The following is a 26,563-nucleotide window of genomic DNA, read 5'->3' on the forward strand; positions in this document are numbered from 1 at the left end:
TCTTGAAACCTAGGAGATGTATTAAAAATGTGTATTTGTGTGTTTCACAGTATCTTCTCATTTATCTGCTTTCAATTCCCTGCTCATGATTTAATAGTTACAGTAGAGAAGGAAAGTGAGATGAGCTGTCTCTCAAACACAGGATTAGTTCAAGCATTAACAAACCTTTAGGTTTTCAGTCATGCATGATGATATAATCAAGACTGTGGTTGAGCAGATATTGTCAAACCTTGCAGTGTTCTGGAAAAATAATTTACCTGCTTCTCCTACATTATTACTTGCTGGACCTTTACAATAAAATAAAGCTACTGCCTCCCTCTCCAGCATATCTGGATATAATCAGTATCAGGCAGTTCCACATGTTTCACAGTATTTACTCACTGCTTGAACTTTATATCCTTGGTCAATTTCCTCTTTTGATTACTAATGCACACAGGACTTTTTCATGCACTTTCAGAATTGCTGGTCTCAGGAGACAGGGCCTGAAGATGTAGTAAGTTATTACAGCTATCTGTCTATATTTTTTAACACAAGTGCCCTTGTTGGTTTTACACTGTATTTGTACACATTTTATCTTTGCTCACTGAATTTTGCTGCCTTATTCAATCAGCATTTTTGATTAAACCCCATCTCCACAGCATAAAAGAGCTTTCAAGCACTTGAAGTGGTCTTTTTCATTTGTAAAAGCTTTACCTAAACGTAATTCTTACAAAAGAGTTTTGAAACCCTGAATGTGCAGTACCTTAATATTTAACTCTTTTGCCACAAGACTGGGATTGAGAGGCAAACGGCATTTGTTCTTCAAGAAAAACAACTGCACACGCTCCATGCCACTTTGCAAGGCAGCCTGCAGACAGAAAGAAAATTCAGCTGACATTTTTCTCATTGAATCATCTACAGAAAACTTCTGCACAAAGTTACCCTGAAGGCACTATTTTAACTCCATAATGTCAAAGGAATGCCACAAACTACAGCTCCTGGTTTAGCTATGACAAATACCTAAGCCTAGCAATGTAACATTCATCACACATGTTTGTGGGGCTTTTTTTGACTGAACCAGATGACAGCATCCCACTCCATCAAACTCTTAAGTTCTATCACCAGCACAAAAACAGATATCCCATTCCTTTGCATGATGAGATCATTCTTCAGCAATAAGAGATTTAAATTCATTTCCAGTTGATCATTCACAGAAACTCTCCTATACTTTCTTGCCCTATCACCTCACCATATGTTTCAGGTAACAAACTTGACAAAAGCATCAACTTCATTAAACTTTGCAGAGCAACAGGTTCATAACATTTCCTATACATTTACATAACATTTTGAATTTAGACTAAAAAGACAATTAAGTGGATTAGTTTTGAATTAAAAATATATACACACCTGTCGAGCAGATCCACTCATTTGCTTTACTCTTTCTGCTACCATTCCAAAGAGCTGCACTAGCCTGGTCTGCTTCTCCAGCTCTTCCCTCAGCCTTTTTCCACAGACTGAAAGAAAAGCTCCCAGAATCTGCTCATACCTTACACCAAACTTTGTATCATACAGTGTATCCTTAAGAAGCCTGAAATAAAAGATATAAGTTAAATTTTCCTATGGATAATACAGCAAACAATGTAATGTTAAGACATTAAAATAGTTTAGTGAATCAGTACCATATATGTCTGAAGTTACTGATATACAGGATAGAAAAAACCAGAAGTTTGTGCTTTGTAGAGGCATTATCTTTCATTAAAAAAAAACAACAGCACAACCAGGATCTACATTCTGTATAATCACCATTCATAAGAACCATTGTTATGTTACTGAATGATGATGTTAGGAAGGATTTTTTATCTGCAATATTAATCTTGTTGCACACACATGACATGATCAATGAACAGAGAACCCCTTACCAGTACAGGTAGTGCGCAACCCGAATGCTTCCCAGCGCCCGAGCCAAAAGAAATTTCACAAGAGCACTGTCAAGGTAGGTCTCATACTTCAATGCCTAAATACAATGGAAATGACATAAATCAGGTCTGCCTTTAATTCTTGATGAAGATATATTTTGTGACTAATGCACAGATAGTTACCTCAAATACTTTGGACAGTCACAAAGAGATTATTTATTCAAATTGTTTCCCCTACTGTGCATTACAGTTAGAGGCACACAACTTCTGCTGCTAGGCAGAAGCAACTCCTTTGTGTATTCAAGAGCCAGAAAAATTTGAACTTCTATGTAGGCAGCAAGTCTTACCTGCACAAACTGAGGGAGGAAATCTGTTAACTCATCATCACTCAATGTCTCTATCCAGTTCACAGCTGTATTTCGTACTTCCTGATCAGCAAACCTAAAAAGTCACCACAAATCCACATCAAATTTTCTCTGTTCAATAAGGGGCCTACAAGGTCTTTCATCACCTAAGATGCAACTGCATGTGCATGTTTAGGACAAACACACTCAAAACCTCTCAAAACTCTGGCTGTATAAACTCCTGTCCTGTTGCATGTTAAACTTCAGAACCCTAACCACAGTTGCTGTGCTTTCACTATGTGACTTGGTTAAGCCTACATCAATAAAGTAAGTATGGGTTCTTTAAAATTTTAATATCATTTAACTTTTTCTGCAAGAAATTCAGCAGTATTTTCCCACAGAACACCATTCCAGGATCTTCTACCAAAGAAGAGTCATTTAATGCTGAACAAAACACAAGAGAGTTTATTTACAGTTTTCTTACTTTGAATCAAGTAGTTCCAGTGCAGCTAAGGGTGATAAAGGAGGCCACCTCTGAAGTAATGAATATATTTCTGGAAGACTTGCCCAGTCCCAGTGAGGGGCACTAACCAGTATTTTTGGTAGGCTATTAGGATGGCTATGACAATAATGTCTCTTCTCCCACAAAAATTCTTTATCTTCTTTCGACAGCCTGCAGACAAGAGCATTTCAGTTTATAATGCACATGACAAACCATCACCTGAATAACCCCAATGCCACTGATTGTTGTATTCAGGCAGATAATTTAACACACCGAATGGAATTACATTGAAATTACTCTTTCCTCTACAAAAGTCAAAACAAGAAGCCAAATAAAGCCTCAAACATTAAGAAAACATTTGTTTAATTTATAATTTGGGCAGGACAAAGTTAAGTCTTAGTATAATCTGAAATAAACCAAAAGCATTAATTTTTTTTTGGTGCAGATGAGTAGGAAAGGCTGCCAGAAAAGCTCCCATGGCACATGAACAGCCACTGCTGGAACTCCCTGGAACTGAGAAAGTGCCAAGTAGGAACAGGTGACTATAACAGGCAGGCAAAGGGGCAGCAGTCTTGTAGCAAGAAACTAACAGCAGCAGCCAAGGAAAACAGAAGGAAATTCATTAAGTCAACTCCATGATTTCACATGTTTAATTCAATCTCTCGTTTAAGTCTCTACAGGTCTTCAAAATATATTAAAAAAATTAACAGAAACTCAAGAATACATAAGCATTCCATGCACAAATTGTCATGTGCAAAAAGAGCCCAGCTCTTTTTGAAGAAGAGATGGACATACCCAATGGTGCTATCCTTGGAGAGAATGGCAAGGAGACGTTCTCTCAATGGTTTTTCTAGTGTTTCTACAGAATGATGTACAGTAGTCTTTGCAGCTTGAGGAATTTTATATTCAATATCAAAAGTATGGGATGGGAAGTCAATCTGAAAAAAAAAAAAAAGGAAAAAGAAAAAAAGATGATGCAAGTCCTTAAGTATAGAAAGCTCACCCTTCCAGCAATCTCAGATGTTGAGTATCTGAACTCTTTAGTTCTACAAGTGCAACAGTCCCCAGATACTGTTTGCTGAATATTTTTTTCCATCTCAATTCTTCTACATGACTACAGCTCCTAAAAGTACAGCTGTGTTATTGCACAATGCAGTGGCTACAGCTCTCCTCAGAAGAGAAGTGAGAATGCTTAGAGCAGAGATAATCAGAGCTGTTCAAACCCACACCAGTGGTTTCCACCCAGCCACCCACTCAGGCCATGTTTTGGGACTGCTGAGCCATGCCTAGTAAGGCATCTTCTCTTTGGAGGGAAAATTGAACTCTGAATTGAGAAAGAGAGGTGCTTATTTTCTGTAAAGGAGCTGTAATTGCTACTGCTGGTGTCCAGACCACTCCCATCTCAGCACCCATTTCTATGGACTGCTTTCAAAAACATTCTCTCCCAGTACTGGCAGCATGTCATGCCAAAGCACTTCTGAATTCTCTTACTTCCAGACAGTTATTCAATAACAGATTTGCAGAGACTTCCAGAGCTTCCCATTCTTTGCCCTTACAGTTTAGTAATCACTATTCTATACTGACTTTCAAATATTACTTAGCAGTACTTTCCCTCTCCTCAAAACATTCACCTAATATGACTTACAACAAATCACAGCATTCAAACAAAGCACAGAGTAAATCAGAATTATGTATAACCTGCAATACTACTCTTTCCATATTTCCTTTCTTACTGGTCATCCCTGACACATGATGTGGATGTGATGTGGTCCACAGTTGCAACAGCTTTGTCCCACTTGTTAACAACCTGAGAAAAGAACATGTACAGGTTATTAGCATCACAGTCTGTTTACTTCACCAAAATATTATTGTCAAATTAATTTACTGATTTACTGATTTTCACTGGCTGCCATCTGTACTTTAAGTGCTTTAAAGAGATGCACACAACTTTTAGGTGGAAAAGGCAAAAGAAAGAGTTCAGTGTTAATTTAGTTGACACAGATAAATTAGGTGCTCCCTGTTCTTTAATTCAGAAAAGGAATACTTTTGCTTCTGAGAAAAAAACTGAACACACACACACACACACACACACTCTTCTTAACTTCTAGAAAAAAGGCCCAGGCATATGAATCTTACAGGCATCACCATTTGCTGGACTTCTCACATTACCAGATTCTGCAAGGGCATATCAAATGACATTTGCAATTGCCAGTGTATTCCCAACATTAATACCATTTCCAGCTGTAGTAGGGCACAACTGAAGACACTTCATAAATCAATTAAGTGTTGAATGTTAGGTACAGAAAACTTCCATCAGTCTTTTAAAACCAAAATGTTGCTCAGAAGACTGCTTGAAGGCCAAGCCTTAAGTATATTTTCAAAGATGTTTTAGGGTTTATATGTATTTCAAATAAAGAACAGGTTTTTATGTGTAAATATTGATTAACTAGGAGCTTGTCATGCCAATAAAGATTACCAAATTGTGCCACTAAAGCACAACTGAACAGCTTATTCTTTTTCATAATTCTCCAATTAAATGCAGTTGCCACAGCCTTCTGTCTCATCCACAAGCAATGATGACTTCAGCCACTCCACATGCACTTCAGCAGAAGGAATTTTAACTTGGCCATGGATTCTTCCAAAACTCATAAATGACCAGTTTTGTTCTTCCCTTATTTCAGTTAGTTTCAAGTTGTAGCTCCTGCCTGCCATTGATGCTATTTTCAACTGTAACTGGAATATCTGGCTACCAGTTTTAATTACTTTGGTCTGGATTTAATTGATGTGGACTGCAAGTGGATTAGATCACTAAGCATCTCTACAGCTCCTACATACAGGCCACTCAGCAAGCTCTGGCACAACACACACCATTGTAGTGCTCTGCATAAACAGAAAATACAGTTTTCTCCTCAGACTAACTCCTATGAGAACACCATGAAGACAAGATAAATTTGCAATTCAAATAAAAAGTTGTGCTTTCAAATACTGTGAAATGTGGTATTTAGATAGGAGACTGAAATGCAGCATTTAAACAGAAGGTTGAAAGAGGAAAGTTTGTAAACAGAAATCCAAGCTTTAGTGGAGACTGAAAGCAGCTGCAGGCCATCTCTGCAATGCAGGAAATCCTAAACTCTGTGACACCCTCAAGCTGCTGGAATCATCACCAGACAAAAGAGAAAGCAGAGCAAGTCAAGTCAAACCCAGAACCAGAGGATGCAAAGCACACGGAACAGCCACAAGCAACACACAGCAGTAACTGCCCAGGAAAGATCTGGCTGCCTTTCTGCAGCCTTGCTTGACCATTTAAACTCCCAGTAGGACCTAGAAGTCAGCAGCACACATAAATAGGAAACCTTAAGCATGAATGCAGAAGCAGTTTCACAGTGGTGTGATCACTTCTGCACCATGATGTCTAATTTGGGCACTGTGGTTCCAGACTTCTGGTTAATGTCTCACTGAGTAGCTGCCCCAGTGATAAGTGTTTTGGAATGAGCTTTATAATCAAAGCTGGAAGAACAAAGCAACTTGAACCAATCCAGAAACACTCAGCTTAGGGAAGTTACAGCAGGCTTTTCATTCTTAGTGAAAAGCATGTAACAGCATCCAGCAGCTGTATTTGAAGGAAAGCCAGTTCAAACCAGAAACATGCCACAAGTTTAACACACTGGCTAATTATCCTTTTATTTTAATTGTTTAAAATAAATCCAGCTCTGAATCAAAAGGAATAATTTTAGAATATTCTGGGGTATAATCATCCAAACAATATTCAACTTCCTCCAGCAGTGAAGTTTTTTTCAGCCAGTGAGATGGAAATTCTACAACACAAGACCACGTTTTGTCCTCTACTTAATGAAATGTACTTTTTCTGTATCAGTATAGTTTACAATTCCTACCTTTATCATAGCCTACTATATTCAATATCAGAGAGTCAATTTCTGTAGTTATGGGTGTGGAGGAAGCTCTACACAGAGCAAATCATATTGACACTCTTACCCATCTTTTGGATACTCACCGCCTAAAATCAAACAGAGGTAGGGAAACCTGACCCAAATTCTCTGGGCCCTTTCTCTGCTTATTTGAGTCAGGGGAACTCCCACTACTTTGATTTAGGATTCCAAACAAAGTCAGACGTAAGACTGATTCCAAAGGCAACTGTGAAATCTGGATGGGGAAAATTATTCTATAAAATAAAAGTATTAAAAATAAGTCAATTAGAAAAAAGGCAGCAGTTAGTAAGTTACAGGCTTATCCATATAATCCATTTATGCCTCTTGCTTTCAAGAAGTCAATTAACACTGAAGAACAAGTGTTAAATATCCATGCAACCATATTTCACTCTACTTCATCTCCCACACCAATGGTTTGTAAAACCTGCTAAATTACACTCCTGCACTACAGTCAGATTTGGAACAACCCTTTTAATCTCTGTCTATTAAATCACATTCCTTGCACACAATTGACTGTCCAGCATAACCAGTTTTCCCACTCCACTCACTAGGAAGGGCACACAGAATTCCATGCTAGCCAACTCCTAATTTTTCAGACTGAAAGGGTCAGCTGCCAATAGTTTCCCATCCAAATGAAAGAACCAAGAACTACTGAAAGTTTAATTCTAAATAGTAAAAAACCCATAAAGCAAGCAGCTGAGGAGTATACACTTCACTGAGCTGTTCAAGCTTCCACTTTTGTTTACACTGCTTTTACTGCCTAAAAATGTTCTTTTAGTTTGATTTCTCTGTAAAACATGACAATTGCACTATAAAGCACTACACTACTGTCAACAGCTTTTGAGCAATCTAGCAGAGCTTTCACTGTAATACACCAGTACTTGCCAGCAAAAGATCTGACAATTAATCCCATGCATCACCAGAAAAAAAAACAGGTAACAGGAGTACTCTCTGGAGGCAGGTGTTCTAGAAACTCTCATAATAATTACTATAATTAATAATAACTCTCTGAAATAATTTGCTCACCACCAACTTTCAGGGTATTCCTTAGGGTCTATCTCTGACCTTTAAAGACAGTCAGGAGAGTAGATATGGGGCACCATGAGCTCACATGATGCCTCAGCTATGACAGGCTGCCTGATAACTCAAGTGGCAGAGATTAAGCTGTGCACAGATAATGAAAAATATTCCTCTTTCAGTTAGCAGATACCACCTGCCATGATCTCCCTAGCTTTTCTCTGCATGCCCTTCTTTCTTCCTTTCTACCCTCTGTATTTGGAATAAAACCTCATTCAGCATTCATGTTAGTAAAAGTGAGACATTGCTTTTCCTCTCCATTTACACAAATTGAGCAGTACATACAAGCAAGCTTCATTCTTTAATCCCTCTTACAGCAGCACAAACCATTCCCACTGCAAGGAATGTTATGACCTTCCCAACTCCCTGTAATTTTATGCTACAAACATATTAGCACAGGGCACTTGTCCAGCATTTCCATTCCCCCTTTTACAATGAGTACTGAAATACCATTTGGAAAAATATTTCTGATTTTGATCAGTAAATTGTTCTTTGGATGCTTGAAATGGAATTAGAACCAAGAGTTGCTTGAATGACAGCATTCAGCAGCTAGCAAAACCAAAACATGTTACTGAGTTCATCAGACTGAATTCACTTACAGTTCATCCCATTTAATCAAGTAGAAGAAGTTCTTGTATGTGCCAACCTTCTTGGACTGAACAGGTTTGAAGAGATCTTTCCCATTATGAGTCAGAGAACAAATCAAGTAGTATTTTTCATAACTGGGTAAGGAAAAAAAAATTAAACATAAAAAACCCATAAAAGTATTAAAATATATATAATATATATATATGGAGGAATTTTACAATAGGTAAGTCACTTACTTTGACACCCAACCAGAAGAAATTCCATGAGCAGCAAATATTGTGAACTGGAGATGTTCTGTGGCAGTCCAAGCCTCCTTGGTACTCTTACTCTCTTCTGGAGAAATTGCTGCTGAACTGCTACAGGAATTTGTGTGGAGCTGCAGAAGGGCCTCAACTGCTCTTGTCAGCTGGTCTAGACTCACTTTCAGAGGGTGCTCAGGCCGCAGTGAACCTAAATGATAATTCATTTTGAATGCATTTCTTCCTAAATTAGCTACCTCAAAACAGTTTTTAAATAAAAATTGAAGAACTTTACTCACCAGAGGGACTCTTGCTATTGTCATCACCACATTTTAAGGATACCTACACAATAAAATCAGAGGAAATTTCAATACTGAAAATCCATATTAGTTTTCCATGGCTATTAAGTACCTTATACAGAAATTATGAACTATCTGAATTAGGCTCATATTTAAGTTTATGTAACACATCTTCTCACTCAAAGTTCCTCAAGAGTTAACTAACAGCATCACAATTTCCATATGATGCAGCAACTATTCACCAAGTCCAAAAGTCCAAAAGTCCAACTATTCACCATTTTTTGTCAAGTCAACTGCTTTGACATTTTTTATATGAAGTCCAGAAAGACAGAGTACATTGGAATACTGCCCAGGATAATCTAACTTCTCTAAGTAGACATAAAACTTGCTCAGGGCTGTTATGGATGAAAGCAGAAGTCATTAGCTTATTTACCAGTAATTTAAATCCAAACAGCTTTAAACAGCTCTTTATTTTTGTTTTGTTAGTGGCATTTTATTCAGTAAATTTATAAATATAAATTTACTGAATAAAAAAAATATTAAACAACTGAGAAAATGAACAGTAAGTACTATTACTTTGTACTAGCTGTTTGCCTCTTGGTCTGCTAAAATGAAAGTCTCAACATGATGCAACATTACAGCAATGTCCAGTCTCAACAAAGAATGTTGAAACCAAGAGGTGACAAACAAATCACGGGAATTCACTCCCTTCTAATCAGGAAAGGTTTCATGCCCAATTCAAGTCCTGATAAAACTTAAATTTTTAATGAAAACTAAGCCTGTGGTTTAAAATCAAACCCCAGTGAATTCCCAACTTCCTACAAAGTCTGCCACAAGTGCTGCAGAAGATGAAAGCTCTCTTTACACTTCTAGTGTACTAATTGAGCATCTTCAACCTAAAGTTTGAATATCAAAAAATTTCACATTCTTACAAAAATGCAGTCACTTTGTCCAACCACAAAGAATTACTTTGAAAAAAAATAAAATCAAACAATATCTTACAAAAGATTGCAATGCAACAGTCTCCAATAATTATAGCACTTTTGTTTCTGAAAGCAGCCTACATGCCTGCATACTGTGTAAGCCAATGTCCACCATAGAATAATCACAGGGTTTTATTCATAAAATCCCATCTTTTTCAAATTCTACTGGAGCAATGTTATTTTTGGGAACTATTTGTACACTGTGATCTAATTATTTCTAGAACTTTCTCCTACCAAAAAGCAAACACTGAAAAAATATTTATTTGCTGTATTTCACTATGTTGTCTTAATGTCTTCTGCACTTCCCTGTAAGAATTTTAGCTCTTGTGACAACTATATTTATCTGTCTTCTGCTCAGTATTAGAAACACATCACTGAACTGATGAAGCCAAAAGCAAACAGAGCATCATGTGAGTTGCCACTCTGGTAAGGCAGCAGGACAACAGAAATAGCATTGTAAGATTATTTAGCTTTTTTATTTGCACACTTCTCCACTTAATGACTGTTTTTGACAACATGACTTGAGACTGTCCTGCTCAACTGAACCATTATAAGGCAGTTGCATCATGAAATTCTGGGCTGTTTGAGAGATTTGGGGTTTGTCTTTATGCTCAGGAATGCAGGAGCATGAACAGTTAAGAGTTTTAAGATGCTATTGCTAGTCACAAACACTGCTGGGCAAATACATGATGTCAATTCCTCCTTTAAAGCACAACTGCATTAATTTTAGGCAGCATGAGCTCCTGTCAGTTCCCCTCAGTCAGATTTAGTGGCATCTGCTGTGACACAAGTTTCTAGTTACAGAACCAGAAAACAGTCCTTTAAAACCAGTTTTTAAATAGTCACTATTTAGAAAAGGAAAATATTCCCAAAGCAAGTGATTAATGCATTAACAGCAGAGAGATGTCAAAATAAAGGGAAGATGTCAAGTAAAATAAATAAATAAATAAATAAATAGAACCCAACAAAAAATCCCAACAGAACCCTGACAGAATTGTTGCTGGTATTTCCAGCTACTAAAGACTGCAAAATAAAATGTATCAGTTAAAACATGCAATTTATAGAGTGAAAGTTTACCTCAGCATTTTTAATCCTTGGGAGATTAACAGCCCTCCTGAGCTTCTTCACTGATTCCGTTATTGCAGGAGTCTCTACACAATCCAATGTAGAACAGATTTTTCTGACAGTCTTAATTACATGATCTACTGCTTTATGCTGGTTCTAATAAGGAATGTATGAGAGAACAGATTGGTCTGATCACAATTGTGAAACCCAGTATTGCTTTAATGCTTTTTAATGAATTGCCAAGAAAACATCACTATGAGATGCACATCTCCGTTACACTAAACTGTGATATAATGACTGGAATGAAGAAAAAACTCAATATTGAGAACTTCCTTAGGAATGCCAAAAACACAGTAGTACAGATCCTAGAATGGGGTGCCAGGAAACATTAGGAGGTTCCCAACCCCTTTTCTATTAAAATGTTGGGAAAGAATTATTTTCTAATGAGATACTAAGCTCAATTTCCCTCAAGGACTAAAAAGAAAGTGCAGTTCAAAAAAGAATGTTCAATTAGTGTAAAGAAACAATGCTAAAGAAGCAGAGTTTCAATTTCAGTCCACAGGTTTAAATTACACTGACACTTCTACTTTCACTACAGTACTGCTTCCATGATGGAACTGATCTTTTTTACTTCATTTTAATTTACTTTTGTAGGCTACTTAAGACAAAGTTGAGCTGCTCCTAATATTCTATTCCTTCTACTCTTCCAACAGCAGAAAGGCCATTTGAGTGAAATCTGAATTATCCTAGGTTTCCTGGGTTTGTTTTTTAATGTAAGGAAAGTCTTCACCCAATTTTAAAGAACACATGCAGAAACTTAAAATATTTGCTTCAAAATAATAGTTTACTTTTTAAAGTAGGTTTCTTTCACAATAACTTCTGAGCACTTACAACTAAATAAGAGGAATAACTATTGCAATATTCTCTCACTAAGATGTAAATTGATTCCCAACCACCACTCTCCCAGATATATACTCGTGGCCTTCCTACACATGGAGAGCAAAGAAACCATTTGAATCAGGAATTTTTTAAATTGAGAGCTACCTGGCAGCAATTAACTGTTCTGGTAAGAAAATAACCACAGAAGTCAGAAGACACTGTAAATATTTAAGCCATTCTTCCAAAGCTAACATATTGAAAGTAACAGCTTCTTTGTGACATGGAAAGAGAAATTTCTACTGCTTTTTTCCTCACAGGCTCTCAAATCTCAATAAAAAGAAAATTGATAATTTTCAGAATGTTCAACAATGTGAAATCAAAGCCCACATGCAAATTATTTATGGATTACCCTTCTTCACCTGGATTAGCAATCTTCAACTACTGAATATGTAAAGGAATTCACTTCATGAAGTAAAAAATTCAAATGCAGAACTGCTGCTATTTGGAACTAATCATCACCACCTCCAAACTACATCTCCCAACCTCAGAAAGCTCAATTTCCTACAAGCTCAACAAAGGGTAGAACACAAATCTGAATTGAGATGTTTTGCATTCCTCATCTCAGCCTGTGAAATCACAGCTAAACAAAGAAGCTGAAGCAGCTGCAAGAGCAAAGCAACAAAAGCACCACCATGGCAGGGAGCAGTAACAGCTCGCTCCTCTACAAAAAGGTTGTGTTCAAAACTACCCTTGAGAGTGTGGTGAATCACCAGCAAGGGAATTAAATAATATTAAGGGAGTATGGAAATAGCAGACAGCAGCTTGTTCAGGCCTGCATTCCTGGAGAGGCAAACAAACAGAGTGGAAATGAAAAGTATTGCAATTAAGTAATTCATTTCAAGACTGGTTCAGAAACACAGTTATCTGATGTTTAAGCATTTAAGACTCCAAGTTACATTATTATCAGCAGTTAAAAGCAGCTTCTCCTTTGAGAAATGAGCAGGTTATATCCATAAGCTTTTGCAGATGGGATATTACTCTAAACAATTCAGTATCCAAGCTGCTTTAAGCTACCAGTCATACACTGAAACAGACAATTTTTTGGATCACTGAATAACACAGAAAAAACCATTATTATGCTTTGTGTAGAACTTCCTTGTATGTTCCAAACATGCTTCAGTTCTAACTCCCATTGTACACAACTGTTCCTGCTCTCTATTATGCAGATTTTTATCTGTTAGTAAACACATTCTTCATGGCTGTCAACAACAGCCATAGTCAGAATCCAGACCTCTTCCCTATTCTCCTGAATTAACCTCTTCCAGTATGTTTGGGGCAGAGGTTATTTTGCACCCCAGGACTTGGAAGTTACATTTCTAGTTGTGATTATCACGTAATAAATGGTTTGCAAGAAAAGCCAGGAAGAAAAGTAGAACAGAAATCTAAATACCCATGATTATAATCATGATTATAATTTCACATTTGACAGGCTTGCTCAGATTCTCAAGTTTCCCCAAGAAAACCTGCAAGTCTTTTTTCCAGCTACCTCACCAGTGACTTTGGTCATTCTACTTTGGGTTCAGCAATAAACCTTACCTCATTCTTAAGGGCTATGTTCACTTGCTTGTGATACACCTCAAGAAGCTCTTCAATGGAAGACCTGCAAGAAATAAAAGCTCTTGAACACAAGTACAAGAACAGAACACAACCTTGTTCAGGAATTCAGCAGTGATCAGCATTTGATTATTAAAATAACCACAAAACATTACCTTATGATAGGTTCTCTGAAAGGCTTTTCTACTTTGTGGAGGTGTTTGGTTAGATGTACAGGTGTCCTGTCATCATCTTCCTGCAATAAAATATGAGGTACTAAGTCCAGTTCTCACCTATCTATAACTTTTTAGAGAATTAATTACTAATACCTGGGGTTTTGAAGGGGAAACATGTAAGGTGATCTCTTCAAAAGGGAAAACAAATAACTACCTTATAGCCTGTGAAATGTGTACACATGGGGACAGAGGGAAGAAAGAGCCATGAAGTGCCCAACTATGCACATACCAGATACTCCTTCCTTCCTCTTTGATGGTCTGATACATATTTAATTAAACTCAAAAACTGTTCCCAGCTTTTATTTCACTCTAAATTTGTTCCTTCTTTTCCAAGCCTCAAGTTTAGTCCCACTGCTAGCATACCTTTTCCAGGTATAAAATACTTGGTTCTAGTAAGAGGCATTACCCACATTTCTGTAACTTGCCGTTCAGTGTAACGTGAAAATTCAGTAACGTATTTCATATCCTGGCAGGATAAGAGGACAGCATTTCCCAGGGCAGGCAGGCATGCTGATCTGCCAAAGCCACCAGAGGTGGCAGCCTGCAGAGCAGGAGCACTCACAGTCCGTGCCAGGTCGCTGCACATGGCGCTGTGGGTCAGCAGCTGCAGGCTGATGTCCGCGTCCCACTTGCGGCAGCTCTGGATGTACTCGTGACTTCCTATGCAGTGCTTGCTGAGAAACAAAAGCAGCCACAGTCACAACCAAAGCAGTGCTTGCCCAAAAATCACACCAAATATTCCAGGCAACCTGCTGCCACGAAGTAAGGAGATGGTGAGTCAACCTCCATGCCATCCTTGGTCTGATTTTTACTTCTGCACAAGTTTTTATACGCTATTGCAGATACCTGTACTTGTGCTAAAGCTCTTAACCACAGAGGTTAACACTGAAACCAAATATTCTAACCCAGAATGGGGCTTTTTAAACCATTGGTTTTGGAGAAAAAATACAACAAAAAAAAACAAACCAAAAATCAAACCAAGAAACAAACAAAACCTTGCAAACCACAACTCCTCCAGTTTATTAGAAAACAGTTTATCTTTTTTTTTTTTTTTTTTTCAGTTTCTGAGATTTGAAGAGTGGTCAAAAAGCTACAATACAGAAATGCTCTAGAAACATGCATTTGCATTAGAACAGAGTTGATGACAACCTACTTTGCTGTATCCCAGAGCAATTCCAAAAACTTCTGATCTTTGTGCAAAGAGTGACTCCCTTACATTTTTAAGGTTTCTTTCACACATTTAATCACTAGAGATACACTTTCCAGTAACTGTGTCACAAAAAAGCATGAAATGAAGTATTAATGAAAAAGAGTTTGCTTACTTCTGTAAAACTTCTTCTTGGCCACAGACTTTCAGGATATAGCTGCCAATGTCCACTTCATTCAAGTCATCATGCACCCAGCAAAGTGCCTGCATTATTATAAGCTCAACAGGGGAACTCACTGTTTAAAGAAATTATATCTAAAAGTTAAATACAAATCTATAGCGAGTGATATTAACTACTGTTCACTCACAAATTGTAACTATTTAATGAAATTGATTTTTATACTTGTAGAAAAGACTTTTACATTTCTATTATCACCTAAATTTCATTGTTTGAGATCTTCACTTTTCTCTCACAAAGAAAGGTATCTCATGAAACTTGACTGCCATTATAAAAAGCCCAAAAAAATCTTTAAAAATTAGGATACAGTGTAGTCACTTAACCAGAAGTACAAACACAGTCTGCAGGACTGGGGATAGACTTTTTTCTTTCTTTTAAAAAATTTATTATAAATTTGCCCTATTAGCAAGGACTTCAAATACGTAAGTGATCCCAGAAGCACTTTCAGTTGAAAAAACACTATCTGAAGACTTGGAGATTGAACTCCTCTGTTTGGCTTTTGAGGAACTGAATATCAGCTGCAGCTGAGGCAAATCCTACTGAAAGTCCTTTTGCCCTTTTTCTTTTCCACTTATCCAGGAAAGTTCCTGCTTAGTACAGAGCAGATCTCAGTAAGCATCACCAAGCCTTTGCAAAATGCAACTCTTAGCTACCAGTACTTCTGTATCAGGAGCTAAATGCTTTTTGGAAAATAGTCTCTTTTCCCTCCAGTATCTACAGAACAAATCCCAGTCAAACCCTAAATCCATTCCCCCACAGCCACCAGCTGTCACCGACTAAAAATACAGATAAGTTTGAATGCAACAAATGCTTAAATACAAAATGCTCTCTAGCCCTCCCTACCTAGTTTCTGATTATCTCATTCAAATAATATCAAAGTGCCTCAAAATTCTGTAAAAAACCTGTTGTATAAAAGCAATTTTAGATTTCATCAGTACCTTCAGAGCAGGGATTTTTCCCCACTCCAGGGACCTTCCTGATTTTCTCAATTTTTTTTTTTTTTTAAGATAGAAATATTACTACTATAGTAGATACAGAGAGGTAATGCCACAATATTTTCCATTAAGATAACACATGTGCTTCATCTCATTAACAAATGATTCATTATTACAAGCACAGATGTATACAAGCACATATTAAGAATGCCTGTGTGAAATTCAAGAATAAGCGATGATGGGAAGTATAAATTCAGAAACACTTGAAGCCATTAAGACTGTTTCACTTATTATTGGATGAAATGGCTGTAACTACCTTTAGCAGAGAATATATCTGGGAGTTCATAAAGAAAAAAGATGCAGGGATAGTTCATGCAGGGATAGTTTCTGTGCTGTAGGCACAGGCTGCACTGCCAAAGGTCTGCCAGCCCTGAAAAGCCTGCAAAGATGTTACCACCTTTTCCCTGCCCTACATCTTATTCAAAGACATTAATTTCTTGCTGACACACAATGTTTGCTCAGACAGAGCAAACTTCCATGCAAAGTCTAATAAATGAATGCAAAATGAATCCAAATAAGCTCTAAAGTTCATCCATTTCCCTCCTGAGCCCTTTCTACAAATAGCTGTCAGAGCACTGAGAGGCTGCAGCTCCTTCTGAGGAAGACTGAAAGCCACACTGAAGTCAAGCAGCTCTAGCATCAGGATGCCATTCCTGACCAAGAAGAGAAGGAACTGAAGATAAAGAATAACTTTAAATAACCTCATTACTAGTCACATAACCACCCTTCACCAGCTATAGAAGACAAGTAGTTGAACTGGGATTAGTTTCAGCAAAATGGAAGTAGAAAGTGCAAAGAAGAAAGTATGTTGGGTTAGAGCACAAAACGCATTCCAAGCCAGTCACAAAAAACACTAGAAATAAAGGGCTGAAGCCCTAACATTTTAGGCCATTTTAGCCCTACCAAAACCTTCTGTAGGAAAGGATTATGCCTGTAATATTAGCAAAGTGTAGTCTTAAGGATTAAGTGCAGAAACCCTTCCTAGGCTATATTTACAATCCACCTCATTTCTTAACAAAAGATGATTAAGTCACCACAGAATAAATGTAAGGTCCAGCAAATTAATATAGATTAAAAACACTGAGAGCTTGTTTCTCCAATAGGGCAGCAAGTTCATGTGAGTAACAGAAAAACTCCAGGTCTTTTGAGAACAACCAGCTCTGAATCATCTACACTGTGAGAAGTTGAGATCCAAATGATAACCCTCACAAGTGACAGAAGTATAAGGCAAAAAAGTTTATTACCAGTTATTTTATCAGCCAGAACTGCCAGAAGTTGACAGCATGCAGTTACAGATAAAACCACTGTGCAGTCAAGACTGCACAGAGCATATGAATTTATGTAGTACAACCAGGCAAACCTCAAAGGTCCACCCCAAACCAATATTCCTGGTTACCCACAAAACTGGGACAGCCAGTTGTGGCACATGCAATTGTGGCACATGCAACAGTATTATTTTAGTGTTTGTGCTCATAAGCATGTATTGAAGGCAAGTAATATATAGTTTTAGTGTTTATTCCTATTCTCCAGCAGCAGTTTGCCTGAATTTTTAGATAGCCCACAAAAATTTGTTTTAAAATATGTTAGAGTGTTGAAATGAAAAATTAAACGTTAAAAATCTCAGTCCTGGTGTCATTATCCCCTCAATAACTATGAAGTAAAAAGTCTTGAAAAACTGTTTTATTCTATCCAGCTATGGACAGAGGAGGTTTGCTGGACTTTCTTTTGTTACAGTCAATATTTCAGTTTGTTAACTCCTAAATATTTTCTGATGGAGGCACTGACTCAGAACTAGGCCTTTCCTCAGTTTCCTTTTCCACATTTCCCACAAACAACTCCTGCCCTCGAGACCCAGGGGCAAAACAAAATTACAGAATTACAATTACAAAAACTGAAAGGCATTGTCCTGGGCTGAGTTTTCAGTCTTTCACAAGCAAACTCAACTCAAGAAGCAGGAACATACCATCACATGTGAAAGTTACTGGTTGCTGGAATTCTTCAATTTCTATTGAAACCTTGATACTGGCACTCTCCCCACTTATATTTCTTTGCAGCATGATTGGACTCAGCACAAAACCTGGGTTTGTTTGCTGATCAGTATAAGGAAACTTGGTCCTCAATCTGGAAGAAGAGAAGGTTTAAGAAACATTGCAATGGAGAAGTCCAAGAGTAAAGCAAAATAACATGGTAATAACCACAAGGCAGAACAGTAAAGACTACCTCTGGCTCTCTACCTAAATTGAATGTGCAAAGCACCATTTAATTATTCTACTCTCAACAGGACATTGCCCACAATAATCATACAACCAGTAGTTAGACAGGAAAAAAATCTTAAGTGTATAATTAGGCAGGTTTTCCACATAGCTTAAAATATTTAAGAGATCAATTCTTACAGGACAGATCGAACTTCTGCAGAAATTAAGCTCTACAACAGTTCTTAAAAAGGTAACCCATGGTATTTTATAAAAGTTAGTTAAAAAAAAAACAAAAAAAAAACTCAACAAGCCTCTTCACACATTTCAACTTTTAGAATTCTAATCTGAACTTAGATACCATGCAGAAGGTAGCTATTCCAAGCTATGGAAGTTGAGGAAGAGGCCTTAATTGAGGTAAAGGCTTTTATTTAGGACACAAACAGTACAGAATGTTTACCTACAATGAATGAGCCACATTTTGAAAGCTGCTTTTAAACTTCTGCTATTTAACCTGGATAAAATAATTTAAGCTTAAATTTCTGCCAATATTAAAGTAATATCATGGGATATTAAGAACAGAACTACTCTATAAGGATAATTTATTTCATCATCTTGATTCTGGACAACAGCAAGATCCTCCAGCAAGAGCTGTCCAGTTGAAAGTCCATCAGTATTTTAAACACTGGGTCTTGAAAGAAAGGGTAACAATTAGATTTAACCAGAAAGCTCACATAGGATAGGCTTGTTGCAACACTTTGTCCTAATCATCATCAGTAAGTTTCCCATATATATGAATTTTCATTGTTTTTGTGGAGTTTCCTTTTCATTTCAGAAACATTCCTGCTTAAAAAAAAATATGCTTAAAAAAAAATAGATGCTATCATTGAGATTCAAAGATCTCTATTTCCTTCAATTATTTATTGAATCTTGACCTCGAAAGTAAAAAAGGCAAGAGTAGTTTGTAGTAAGAAAAACACAAAAAACCTAATGTCATTAAATTGTGGCAGTAAGAAAAAAATCCCACACAATCTGCAAGAAACTTCCCTTCATGTTTAGGGATCAAAGCAGAGACAAGTTTAAAGGCCTTATGCTACAGAATTCCACTTGTGGAAGCAACAAAAATAAAAGCATTTAAAGGTTGGAAATCCATGGAGTGATAGGACATTGTGAGGTGTCTCAGCTAATAAGAAAAAAAAAAACTTCAAACTCTTTCAACAGAAATTGTAATAAAAAACCAACGAGACAAAGAAAAATACTTTGAGGATAAAAAGGATAAAAACAAGGAAAAGTGAAAGTCACAGGACCAAAATAAGAAAGAGGACATGATAATATAATCATCTTAGTACTGAAGATCTTAACAATTCTGTTGCATTCTTGAAAAAAAAAAAATAAACAAACCAGGACAAAACCAGGAAAAACTGAGATAAGAAAAGGAAAAAGGATACATACTGAAATCTGTCCCATCGAGAAAAAAAAATAGGACTGTTCCTGTCAAGCTAACTGCAAATGAATCATTTAGCTTTTTTTTTCCTCTTCTGAAAGTTAATTCATATTCAGCCATTTCTTACTTTGTAACTGCTTCAGAAAAAGCTGACAGTTCTTGATTCTGCCCTTCAATTGCTTGGAGAAGCACGTTTTCTGTCAGCGTGCCAGTGGTCCCATTGTCTTTCTGCAACTCAAAGATAATACAGGATTTAAATAGCTGCAAACATATTCCTAAAGCCAGCAAAGCCACATGCAGATGACAGATTTTCATGAGCCTGAGGTTTACTATTAGTTTTATGTCTATTTCTACATGGAGAAAACCATGTATCACTACTACCTTGAAAAGTATAGATTCACTGGAGCAGTGACTCCTTGACAGCAGGTCATTTATTTGCCAGCATCATTATCAGTTAATATTAAGTTGCAAGCAGTTCCTGAGCTCTCAGTAGTGACCTCTTGCATTTGGATTTGGCTAAATTCAGCTGAACCACAGATGGAAGAAAAACATATTTTTCCTCCAGTTCTGCAATTCAAATTCAGTGTACTTCCAGAAAGAACCACTACATATCACTGGTGCCCACGATTATCTCTTCCCACAAAGCAGGAAAATACAAGTTGAACACTGGAAGGAAATAGTATTCAAAACATGAAACTTACAACTAACCCCATGGAATCAACTTAGCACTGTTTTAATTCTTATGCCAAATCACCTCCCAAAACTGTAAACCACAATCTTTAAAATATCCAATCCAAAAAGCAACTGCTAAAAGAGAGCCGCAGTTTCAAACAGCAAAATCTAATAAATTTAAAAAACCAAAACAACACAGAACTGCAGCGGGTTTTAAATCCATATCTGTTTTCTGACCCAATTCACAACACATCCATACAAAAGCTGGAGTGAGCAAAAAGCAGAGAAAAGTTGGAATAACCTGTGGAACTCAGTTGTCCATAGTATAACAGCCACCCCTAACAGCCTGAATGATTTGTGAAGCTCCTGCCAGATCCTCCCTGGAATAAGTTACATGACCAGTTACATCTTTCACCCAAAGATTTTACAATGCTTGTAGAAACCTTTAATCCAACCACAAGGCCAGGAACAAAGCAGACTACACTACAGTTTTTCTAAAAATCACCACAATTTATTCATATTTGAAGTAGTGATTAACTACTTAACTAGTATGTGGGTTATTTATTATTAGCCCAAGTAGTCAGCTAATTTCATTAGAGTGTATCAGACAATATAGTTAAATTAGAGTCTCAGAAAAAGGGTCAAATCTGAGAAAGCCATATAATGTCAGGTCTTTTCCTTTAAGCACTTTTCCCCTTCAAATTAACTTCTTTAAGCAGTACAGCATAAACTTGGAAGAGATAGAACCTATAATTGCCACCTGAATTGCACTTAAACCTAATTATTTCAGCTAAAATATTGGTTGCATGAACACTGATCGGTCAAAAGGGCAAATTCTGTGTAACTGGGGATTAGCCATACCACAGGAGACAATTAGAACAGGAAGCTGCAAAGCCATAAAACTGAAATGAGCTGCAGGAGCATGCATAATACCTTAAATTTAAACAGGTTATTCTATTGTAACATCTCAGACAAGTTCTATCACATAAAAATACTGGGCAACCTCACAAGACCTGCTAACCTGTGCAATTGTATCTAGTAAACACCCTCTCTAAGCACATGCACACCATCACCACCAGAAATCACAAGGAAAGAGGCAGGGACCACAGCCAGGGAAAGGCAAACACCTCTCTCTGATGAAGGTTAATCACCTGCTGGCTGGCACTCAACACCAAACTCAGCCACTGCAAATCAAGAAGCTGCCTCTAAAAATGTTAAATTCTATTTAAAAACTCTTTAAGGAATACTACAAATAGAATAAAAGCATTAAACAAGGGGTCTACTAAAATAAAGTCACACCAGTGATGAAACATCACTTTATGCCACTGTGTGACACTTTTGAATTCCTTACAGAAAAATGTGCAGGTTATTCTACTGTTAAATTCAAAGTTTGGAGAACTAACAAGGCATGTCAACACATGCAAGCTTAGCCAAATAATAAATTCTAATCTAATGAGCAAAGAAAAAACCAGATTTGGTTATCCATGGTTCACCTCAGGGTCACACTTGGCTGAGGAGAGAAACCTCATGTTATTACAAATATGTAATGATGGAAAAGACCTCCTGGTGGAAAACTAAGAACATCAAACACCTTATTTTCAGCTGAACTTCAACATTAATTTTTCATCACTTTTGGGAAAATAATTTCAGGACAACAAGCTCTGGCAAACTAAGAATTCTATTTAAACCCACTTGACTCAGATGGGTTTTGAGCAACAAGTAGAATTTTAATTTCTTTAACTTCCACTTGGGTCAATCTAGGAAGTGCAAAAGCTATCAGTCAAACAGGAAATAACTTGAAAGAAAGGACTTCAGGCCAAATGAGATAAATCATTCATGTCAGCACAGGCTGCAAAAATAGAAGTGATCTGTAAATACAATTAATCTGAACAATGACAAATCCAAACACCAATAAACTAACAAAAGTCAAGTTAAATAAAATTCCATGAGTATACAAAGTCACAAGACTTGGCAGCTCTGTGGAAAGCAAGAGAAAACAACATCTAAAAGAGGACAAAATGATGCTTCATGTCTCTGCTTTCAGAAATGAGTGACAAACAGTGAAGTATCTAAATGGGAATACTAAATGTATTACTTACTAAATGTAGTTACTTCAAATATGAATATACACAAATATGAATATACACAAACTAGGCAATAATAAGAATAGATACAAATAGATACAAAACAAAGCAATATATTGATTCAGGCATTAAACAGATAGATAGTCATAAGTTTTGATAGAATCAAAGTACTAATATTTTTTTCTAAAGGGGCAGCAAGCCTGAGTTTTTCAGGAAGGGTTTGGGGGGTATGATCCTGACTCATTAAGATGTAAGATTTAAAAGTATACTTTGAAGAACATAAAAACTTGGGGTAAATTGGGTAAAATACAAGAAAACTGCCAAAAAATAGAGGCTACATAACTCAGCTTTCTGTTATATGGAGTGGAAAATTATTTAAACTAGAAAATAAAGTAGAAGCACAGGATAGGCAAAAGAGAGACTATCCAAGTTATATTTCAAGGATCTCTAATTGAGAGATTAATCTTTAAATCTATTTATTTTCTTCTTTAATAACTCAGCAGAAACAACTCTGGTAACTCACAATCCTGTATCATCACCTACCTTCATAACACAGGCTAGAACTGGAGTGTCTGGAGGGGCACAAGTGGAAAGTAAATCTCAAACCTTCAATTGGGCATTCACTGCAGAAGTCTGCTACAAATTAAGAACTTGTTTGAAAAAGATGGTGACTTAACAAAAATAAATTGCCTACAGAATTGATGTAAAAATAAAGCAAATGCAATAAAAGAGCAGCAAGCAGGATGGCCCTGCCTGTCATGAGGGTTTATTGCTGATGTACAAGGCACGTGGTACCCTGTGCTCTCATACAGAGAGCTAAAATTCTCATAAGTCATCTTCAAAAAAATAAAAAAGCAAAGAGAAGCTCTCACACAGAGCCTGCAGTGAAAGCTGACAGAAAGTCACCATCTCTTGTAACATGTTGAGGTAAACATCAAAATGATTCTTTCATCTTAAGTACCTGCTGTTCCATCCTGAAAGAAGAACATTTGCCAAGAGCTAGTTACAAATGTGTTCTGCTGAAAATCAGATGACTGATGAGGAGGAGCTGGAACAGCCTTTAAATCAAAAGTGGCAGGAAGAAAAGAGCACATGTGAAGGCAGAGCTTGAACTTCATTTAAGAACCAGGAGTCAGTACATGGCATGCAAATAGCAGGAGACTGGACCTTATCAACTGGAAAGACCCTTTGAAATCCCACATTCTGGAAAAAACCTGGAATGTATAAAGCCAGATTGCATTCAGCAAGAGTCAAACATTACTTCCTACAGACACCACCTGAGAAGCACTGCTCCAGTGTAGCCCAGTTATTAGCCAGGAGTTAATTACAGCCAACCAACCAGCACAGACAAACTGACAAACACATCACCAGGTGACACAGCAAACTGAGAAACAAAGAGCTGTAGAGCCCAAATTTACATGCCTCTCCAAATACTACTAAATAACAGAGCTAAAGTATCACAGCTCAACAGCAAGTGGGGGGGAAAATATTAAGTCAGACCCAAGAGCTGTACAGATGGCACAAAACCAGAGATAAATACATTTTTGGGTTTCAGGGTGGCTTTTATTCCTTCTCCACTGGCCTTCTACTGAAGTTTTGCCAGAATGCTGACACTTAACCCAGAAAAAACAGGAAATCCTTCGAATGAGGGGCCAAAAATTTCACTTCAATGGAAATTTAGACAGCCTTTTAGGCCACAGTCTAGTAAATATTCCTATTTCTGAGAAAAAAAAACCTCCTCCAGTCTGGGGGCGGGGAGGGAAGATATAAGGAATTATTTGGAAAATATCCTTGAGTGATAACAGTTGTTTTTTTACAGCATGTCCCTAGCCTATTAAAAACACCTAGAAAAACAACACCTAAGATTTAAAACATCTGTAAACCAAAGTCTCCAAAGCAAACAGTTTAATTCCCATTCTCTAACCAGTTCCTCCAAATACAATTTTTTTGGCCATTATCACACTTGCCAGGGCACTGGCTTTTCCACTGAAAACTTCTCCACTTCTCTTTCAGTCCTCCAAAAAAACCCCAATACCCAGAAGTATTCATATCCACTTTCTAGTGAGCTGACTAATATTTTAAAACACAATGTGGGTGGTTTTTTGCGGTGCAATTATCACAGAAAAAAATAAAAATATAGAAAAATTTAAATAACCTACAGTTCTCTTCCTGGACCTGGGAAAAAGTAGGATGCCCTAATGGGGTGTAATTAAGCAGGTGAGACTGTGACAGTATTGATCACCTGCTGCACAGTTTGCTTTTGACACCAACTGCATGTGCTCCATGTTCAAAGATAGGAGTGCCACAACTAAAGCCCCTGTGGAGAGTTTGGTTTTGAATGTTTCATTAAAGTGATCCTAGAGAAGAATCTCTCAAACATCTTTTTGCCCTGCCTGCTAAAAGTCACATCACACAAAGATGGTTTGCCTTCTTCTAGAGCAGTACAGAGTTTCTGACCCAACAGCTACTCCACCACCCAGCACAAAAGCAAAAGTTCTGTCTAGCATTTCTACACAGAAGGAAGGCTTTCTACCCTGGTCTTGTAAAAGGCAAGATAAAACTTTCAGTGCTTAGCTCACCACCTTTTTATTTCACAGCATCATTGAATTGCTCATAAAATTGAAATATTTATCAATATGATTTAGGCACTTTATTGTGCTGAGTATTATTTCTATTACTTACTGGAGTGTTGAGTTGAAAACCAGCAATTTCCCCAGTAAATGTGGAAGGATTACACAAGGGCCAAGGTATTTTGGGAGATAATTCAGTAGTACTGATCAATTTTCTGAATAGCACTAATACATATGCCATAACATCACATTGTTTGGTCACTGCTCAAGCCAAGTAATACACATCAAATAAATAACAGACCTTAAAGTGTCTTTAAATACTGACATTAATCTTTACTGTTACACTGCAATTTCAAGATACTGATTGACATACCTGTAATGTTTGGCCCTGTAACTTTGCAAGCTGAGTTGTTCTCATGTTTAAGGACTGACTCCTTGTGACTGTGGCTCCAGAAGATTTCCCATTAACCTTTCTTTCCAGGTGACAATTTAGTAACAGCTTTTCTTCCAACAGAACAGCATCCCACGGATCTTCAGCAGTCATACCTGAAGGCCTCTCTCCATCACCCTCTGCCTTGTTTAGAGTCTCCACAGTGTCCACTTTTGGTTTACTCAGAGGATCCAAATCCAGCCAGTCGAATTTACTGACATCCCCACAGCTCTCTGAGGCCGGCAGGTTGGACACCGCAGACTTTATGGAAGTCATTTCTAGGTCTGTGCTCGACTTCCCGTTCCTCAGGAACTCTGAAGTGCTTGCAATTTTGTCAAATACTTTTGCCATTTCTGGTGTGAGCACTGGAGGGTAGAAAGGTAGGCCCCCATGTGGATGGAAAGGTGTGGTAGCTGCCACAGGGTAGGAAATGTATTGTGACTGTCTAGGAAGACCAAGATAAATAGGCTCTCTAGGGGGATAGGATGACATACTTGGATGGAATCCATTCTGAAATACACCAGTCTGTTTTGTGTAAGAAGCTGAGGTGTAAATAGGAGGTAAAGTGCATGTCACAGGTGCTGGTATTCCAGGTGTCCACTGTCTCCTCTGACCCGTGGGCCCAAGATAAAATTGTGAAGACACAGATGGGCTCAAAATAGGACTTGCTGGTAACGTAGGTACTTTACTAGATTCAAAATTGTCATCCAGCAGCAGTTTCTCTAGTTCAGCATGAGTAAGCTTCTCTATGTCAATGGTACTTAGTTTATCTTCCATGCTCTTGGCATCAGCCTCTGGAAACACCATGAGATCATGGTCCTGCTTGTTATGAGTCTGTGCTTTTTGTCTGGGGCTGCTCAAAGAGTGAAAGGTTTGTTTATTACCAGCTACACCTCTTTCTTTCTGCATCTTGGCTAATGCCTCAGCTTCCATCTGCAGTGCCTCCTCTTTGTCCACATCTTTTGCCCTTGGGGCTGACAGAGAAGGTGAGGAGCGCTGTTTGAATCCATTGCTGCTGGATATCTGGGCCATGCCGCAGGAGCAGATGTCCATGTAAAGCAGCAACACTTCCCTTGCACTGGCTGTCCACCCTTGGCTTCAGAGCGGATTCAGCAGACCTGAAAAGGAAAAGAAACATTAGAAA

The 26,563-nt window shown here is 37.5% G+C and overlaps 1 protein-coding gene across 2 annotated transcripts in view; it reads right to left on the minus strand.

Annotated features, from left to right (window-relative positions):
• Positions 1-26,563, minus strand: part of PIK3C2A (phosphatidylinositol-4-phosphate 3-kinase catalytic subunit type 2 alpha) — a 50,617-nt gene that overhangs the window by 12,586 nt on the left and 11,468 nt on the right. The window contains exons 2-20 of one of the 2 annotated variants that reach the window (XM_054635522.2): positions 25,363-26,537; positions 19,791-19,891; positions 17,991-18,148; positions 14,970-15,090; positions 14,210-14,321; positions 13,588-13,667; positions 13,415-13,478; positions 10,952-11,095; positions 8,892-8,934; positions 8,590-8,803; positions 8,365-8,487; positions 6,754-6,921; positions 4,440-4,548; positions 3,537-3,679; positions 2,724-2,912; positions 2,243-2,336; positions 1,899-1,993; positions 1,387-1,567; positions 743-847 (exon numbers count right to left, since the gene is read on the minus strand). In XM_054635522.2, the coding sequence (XP_054491497.2) occupies positions 743-847; positions 1,387-1,567; positions 1,899-1,993; positions 2,243-2,336; positions 2,724-2,912; positions 3,537-3,679; positions 4,440-4,548; positions 6,754-6,921; positions 8,365-8,487; positions 8,590-8,803; positions 8,892-8,934; positions 10,952-11,095; positions 13,415-13,478; positions 13,588-13,667; positions 14,210-14,321; positions 14,970-15,090; positions 17,991-18,148; positions 19,791-19,891; positions 25,363-26,472 (3,354 nt within the window). In that variant the 5' untranslated portion in view covers positions 26,473-26,537. Of the gene's footprint in view, positions 1-742; positions 848-1,386; positions 1,568-1,898; positions 1,994-2,242; positions 2,337-2,723; positions 2,913-3,536; positions 3,680-4,439; positions 4,549-6,753; positions 6,922-8,364; positions 8,488-8,589; positions 8,804-8,891; positions 8,935-10,951; positions 11,096-13,414; positions 13,479-13,587; positions 13,668-14,209; positions 14,322-14,969; positions 15,091-17,990; positions 18,149-19,790; positions 19,898-25,362; positions 26,538-26,563 lie in introns of both variants that reach the window. The other variant, XM_077179867.1, reaches the window with a different exon arrangement.

This window comes from Agelaius phoeniceus, chromosome 6 (genome assembly GCF_051311805.1).
Source record: "Agelaius phoeniceus isolate bAgePho1 chromosome 6, bAgePho1.hap1, whole genome shotgun sequence".
In the NCBI taxonomy this organism is placed as follows: Eukaryota; Metazoa; Chordata; class Aves; order Passeriformes; family Icteridae; genus Agelaius; species Agelaius phoeniceus.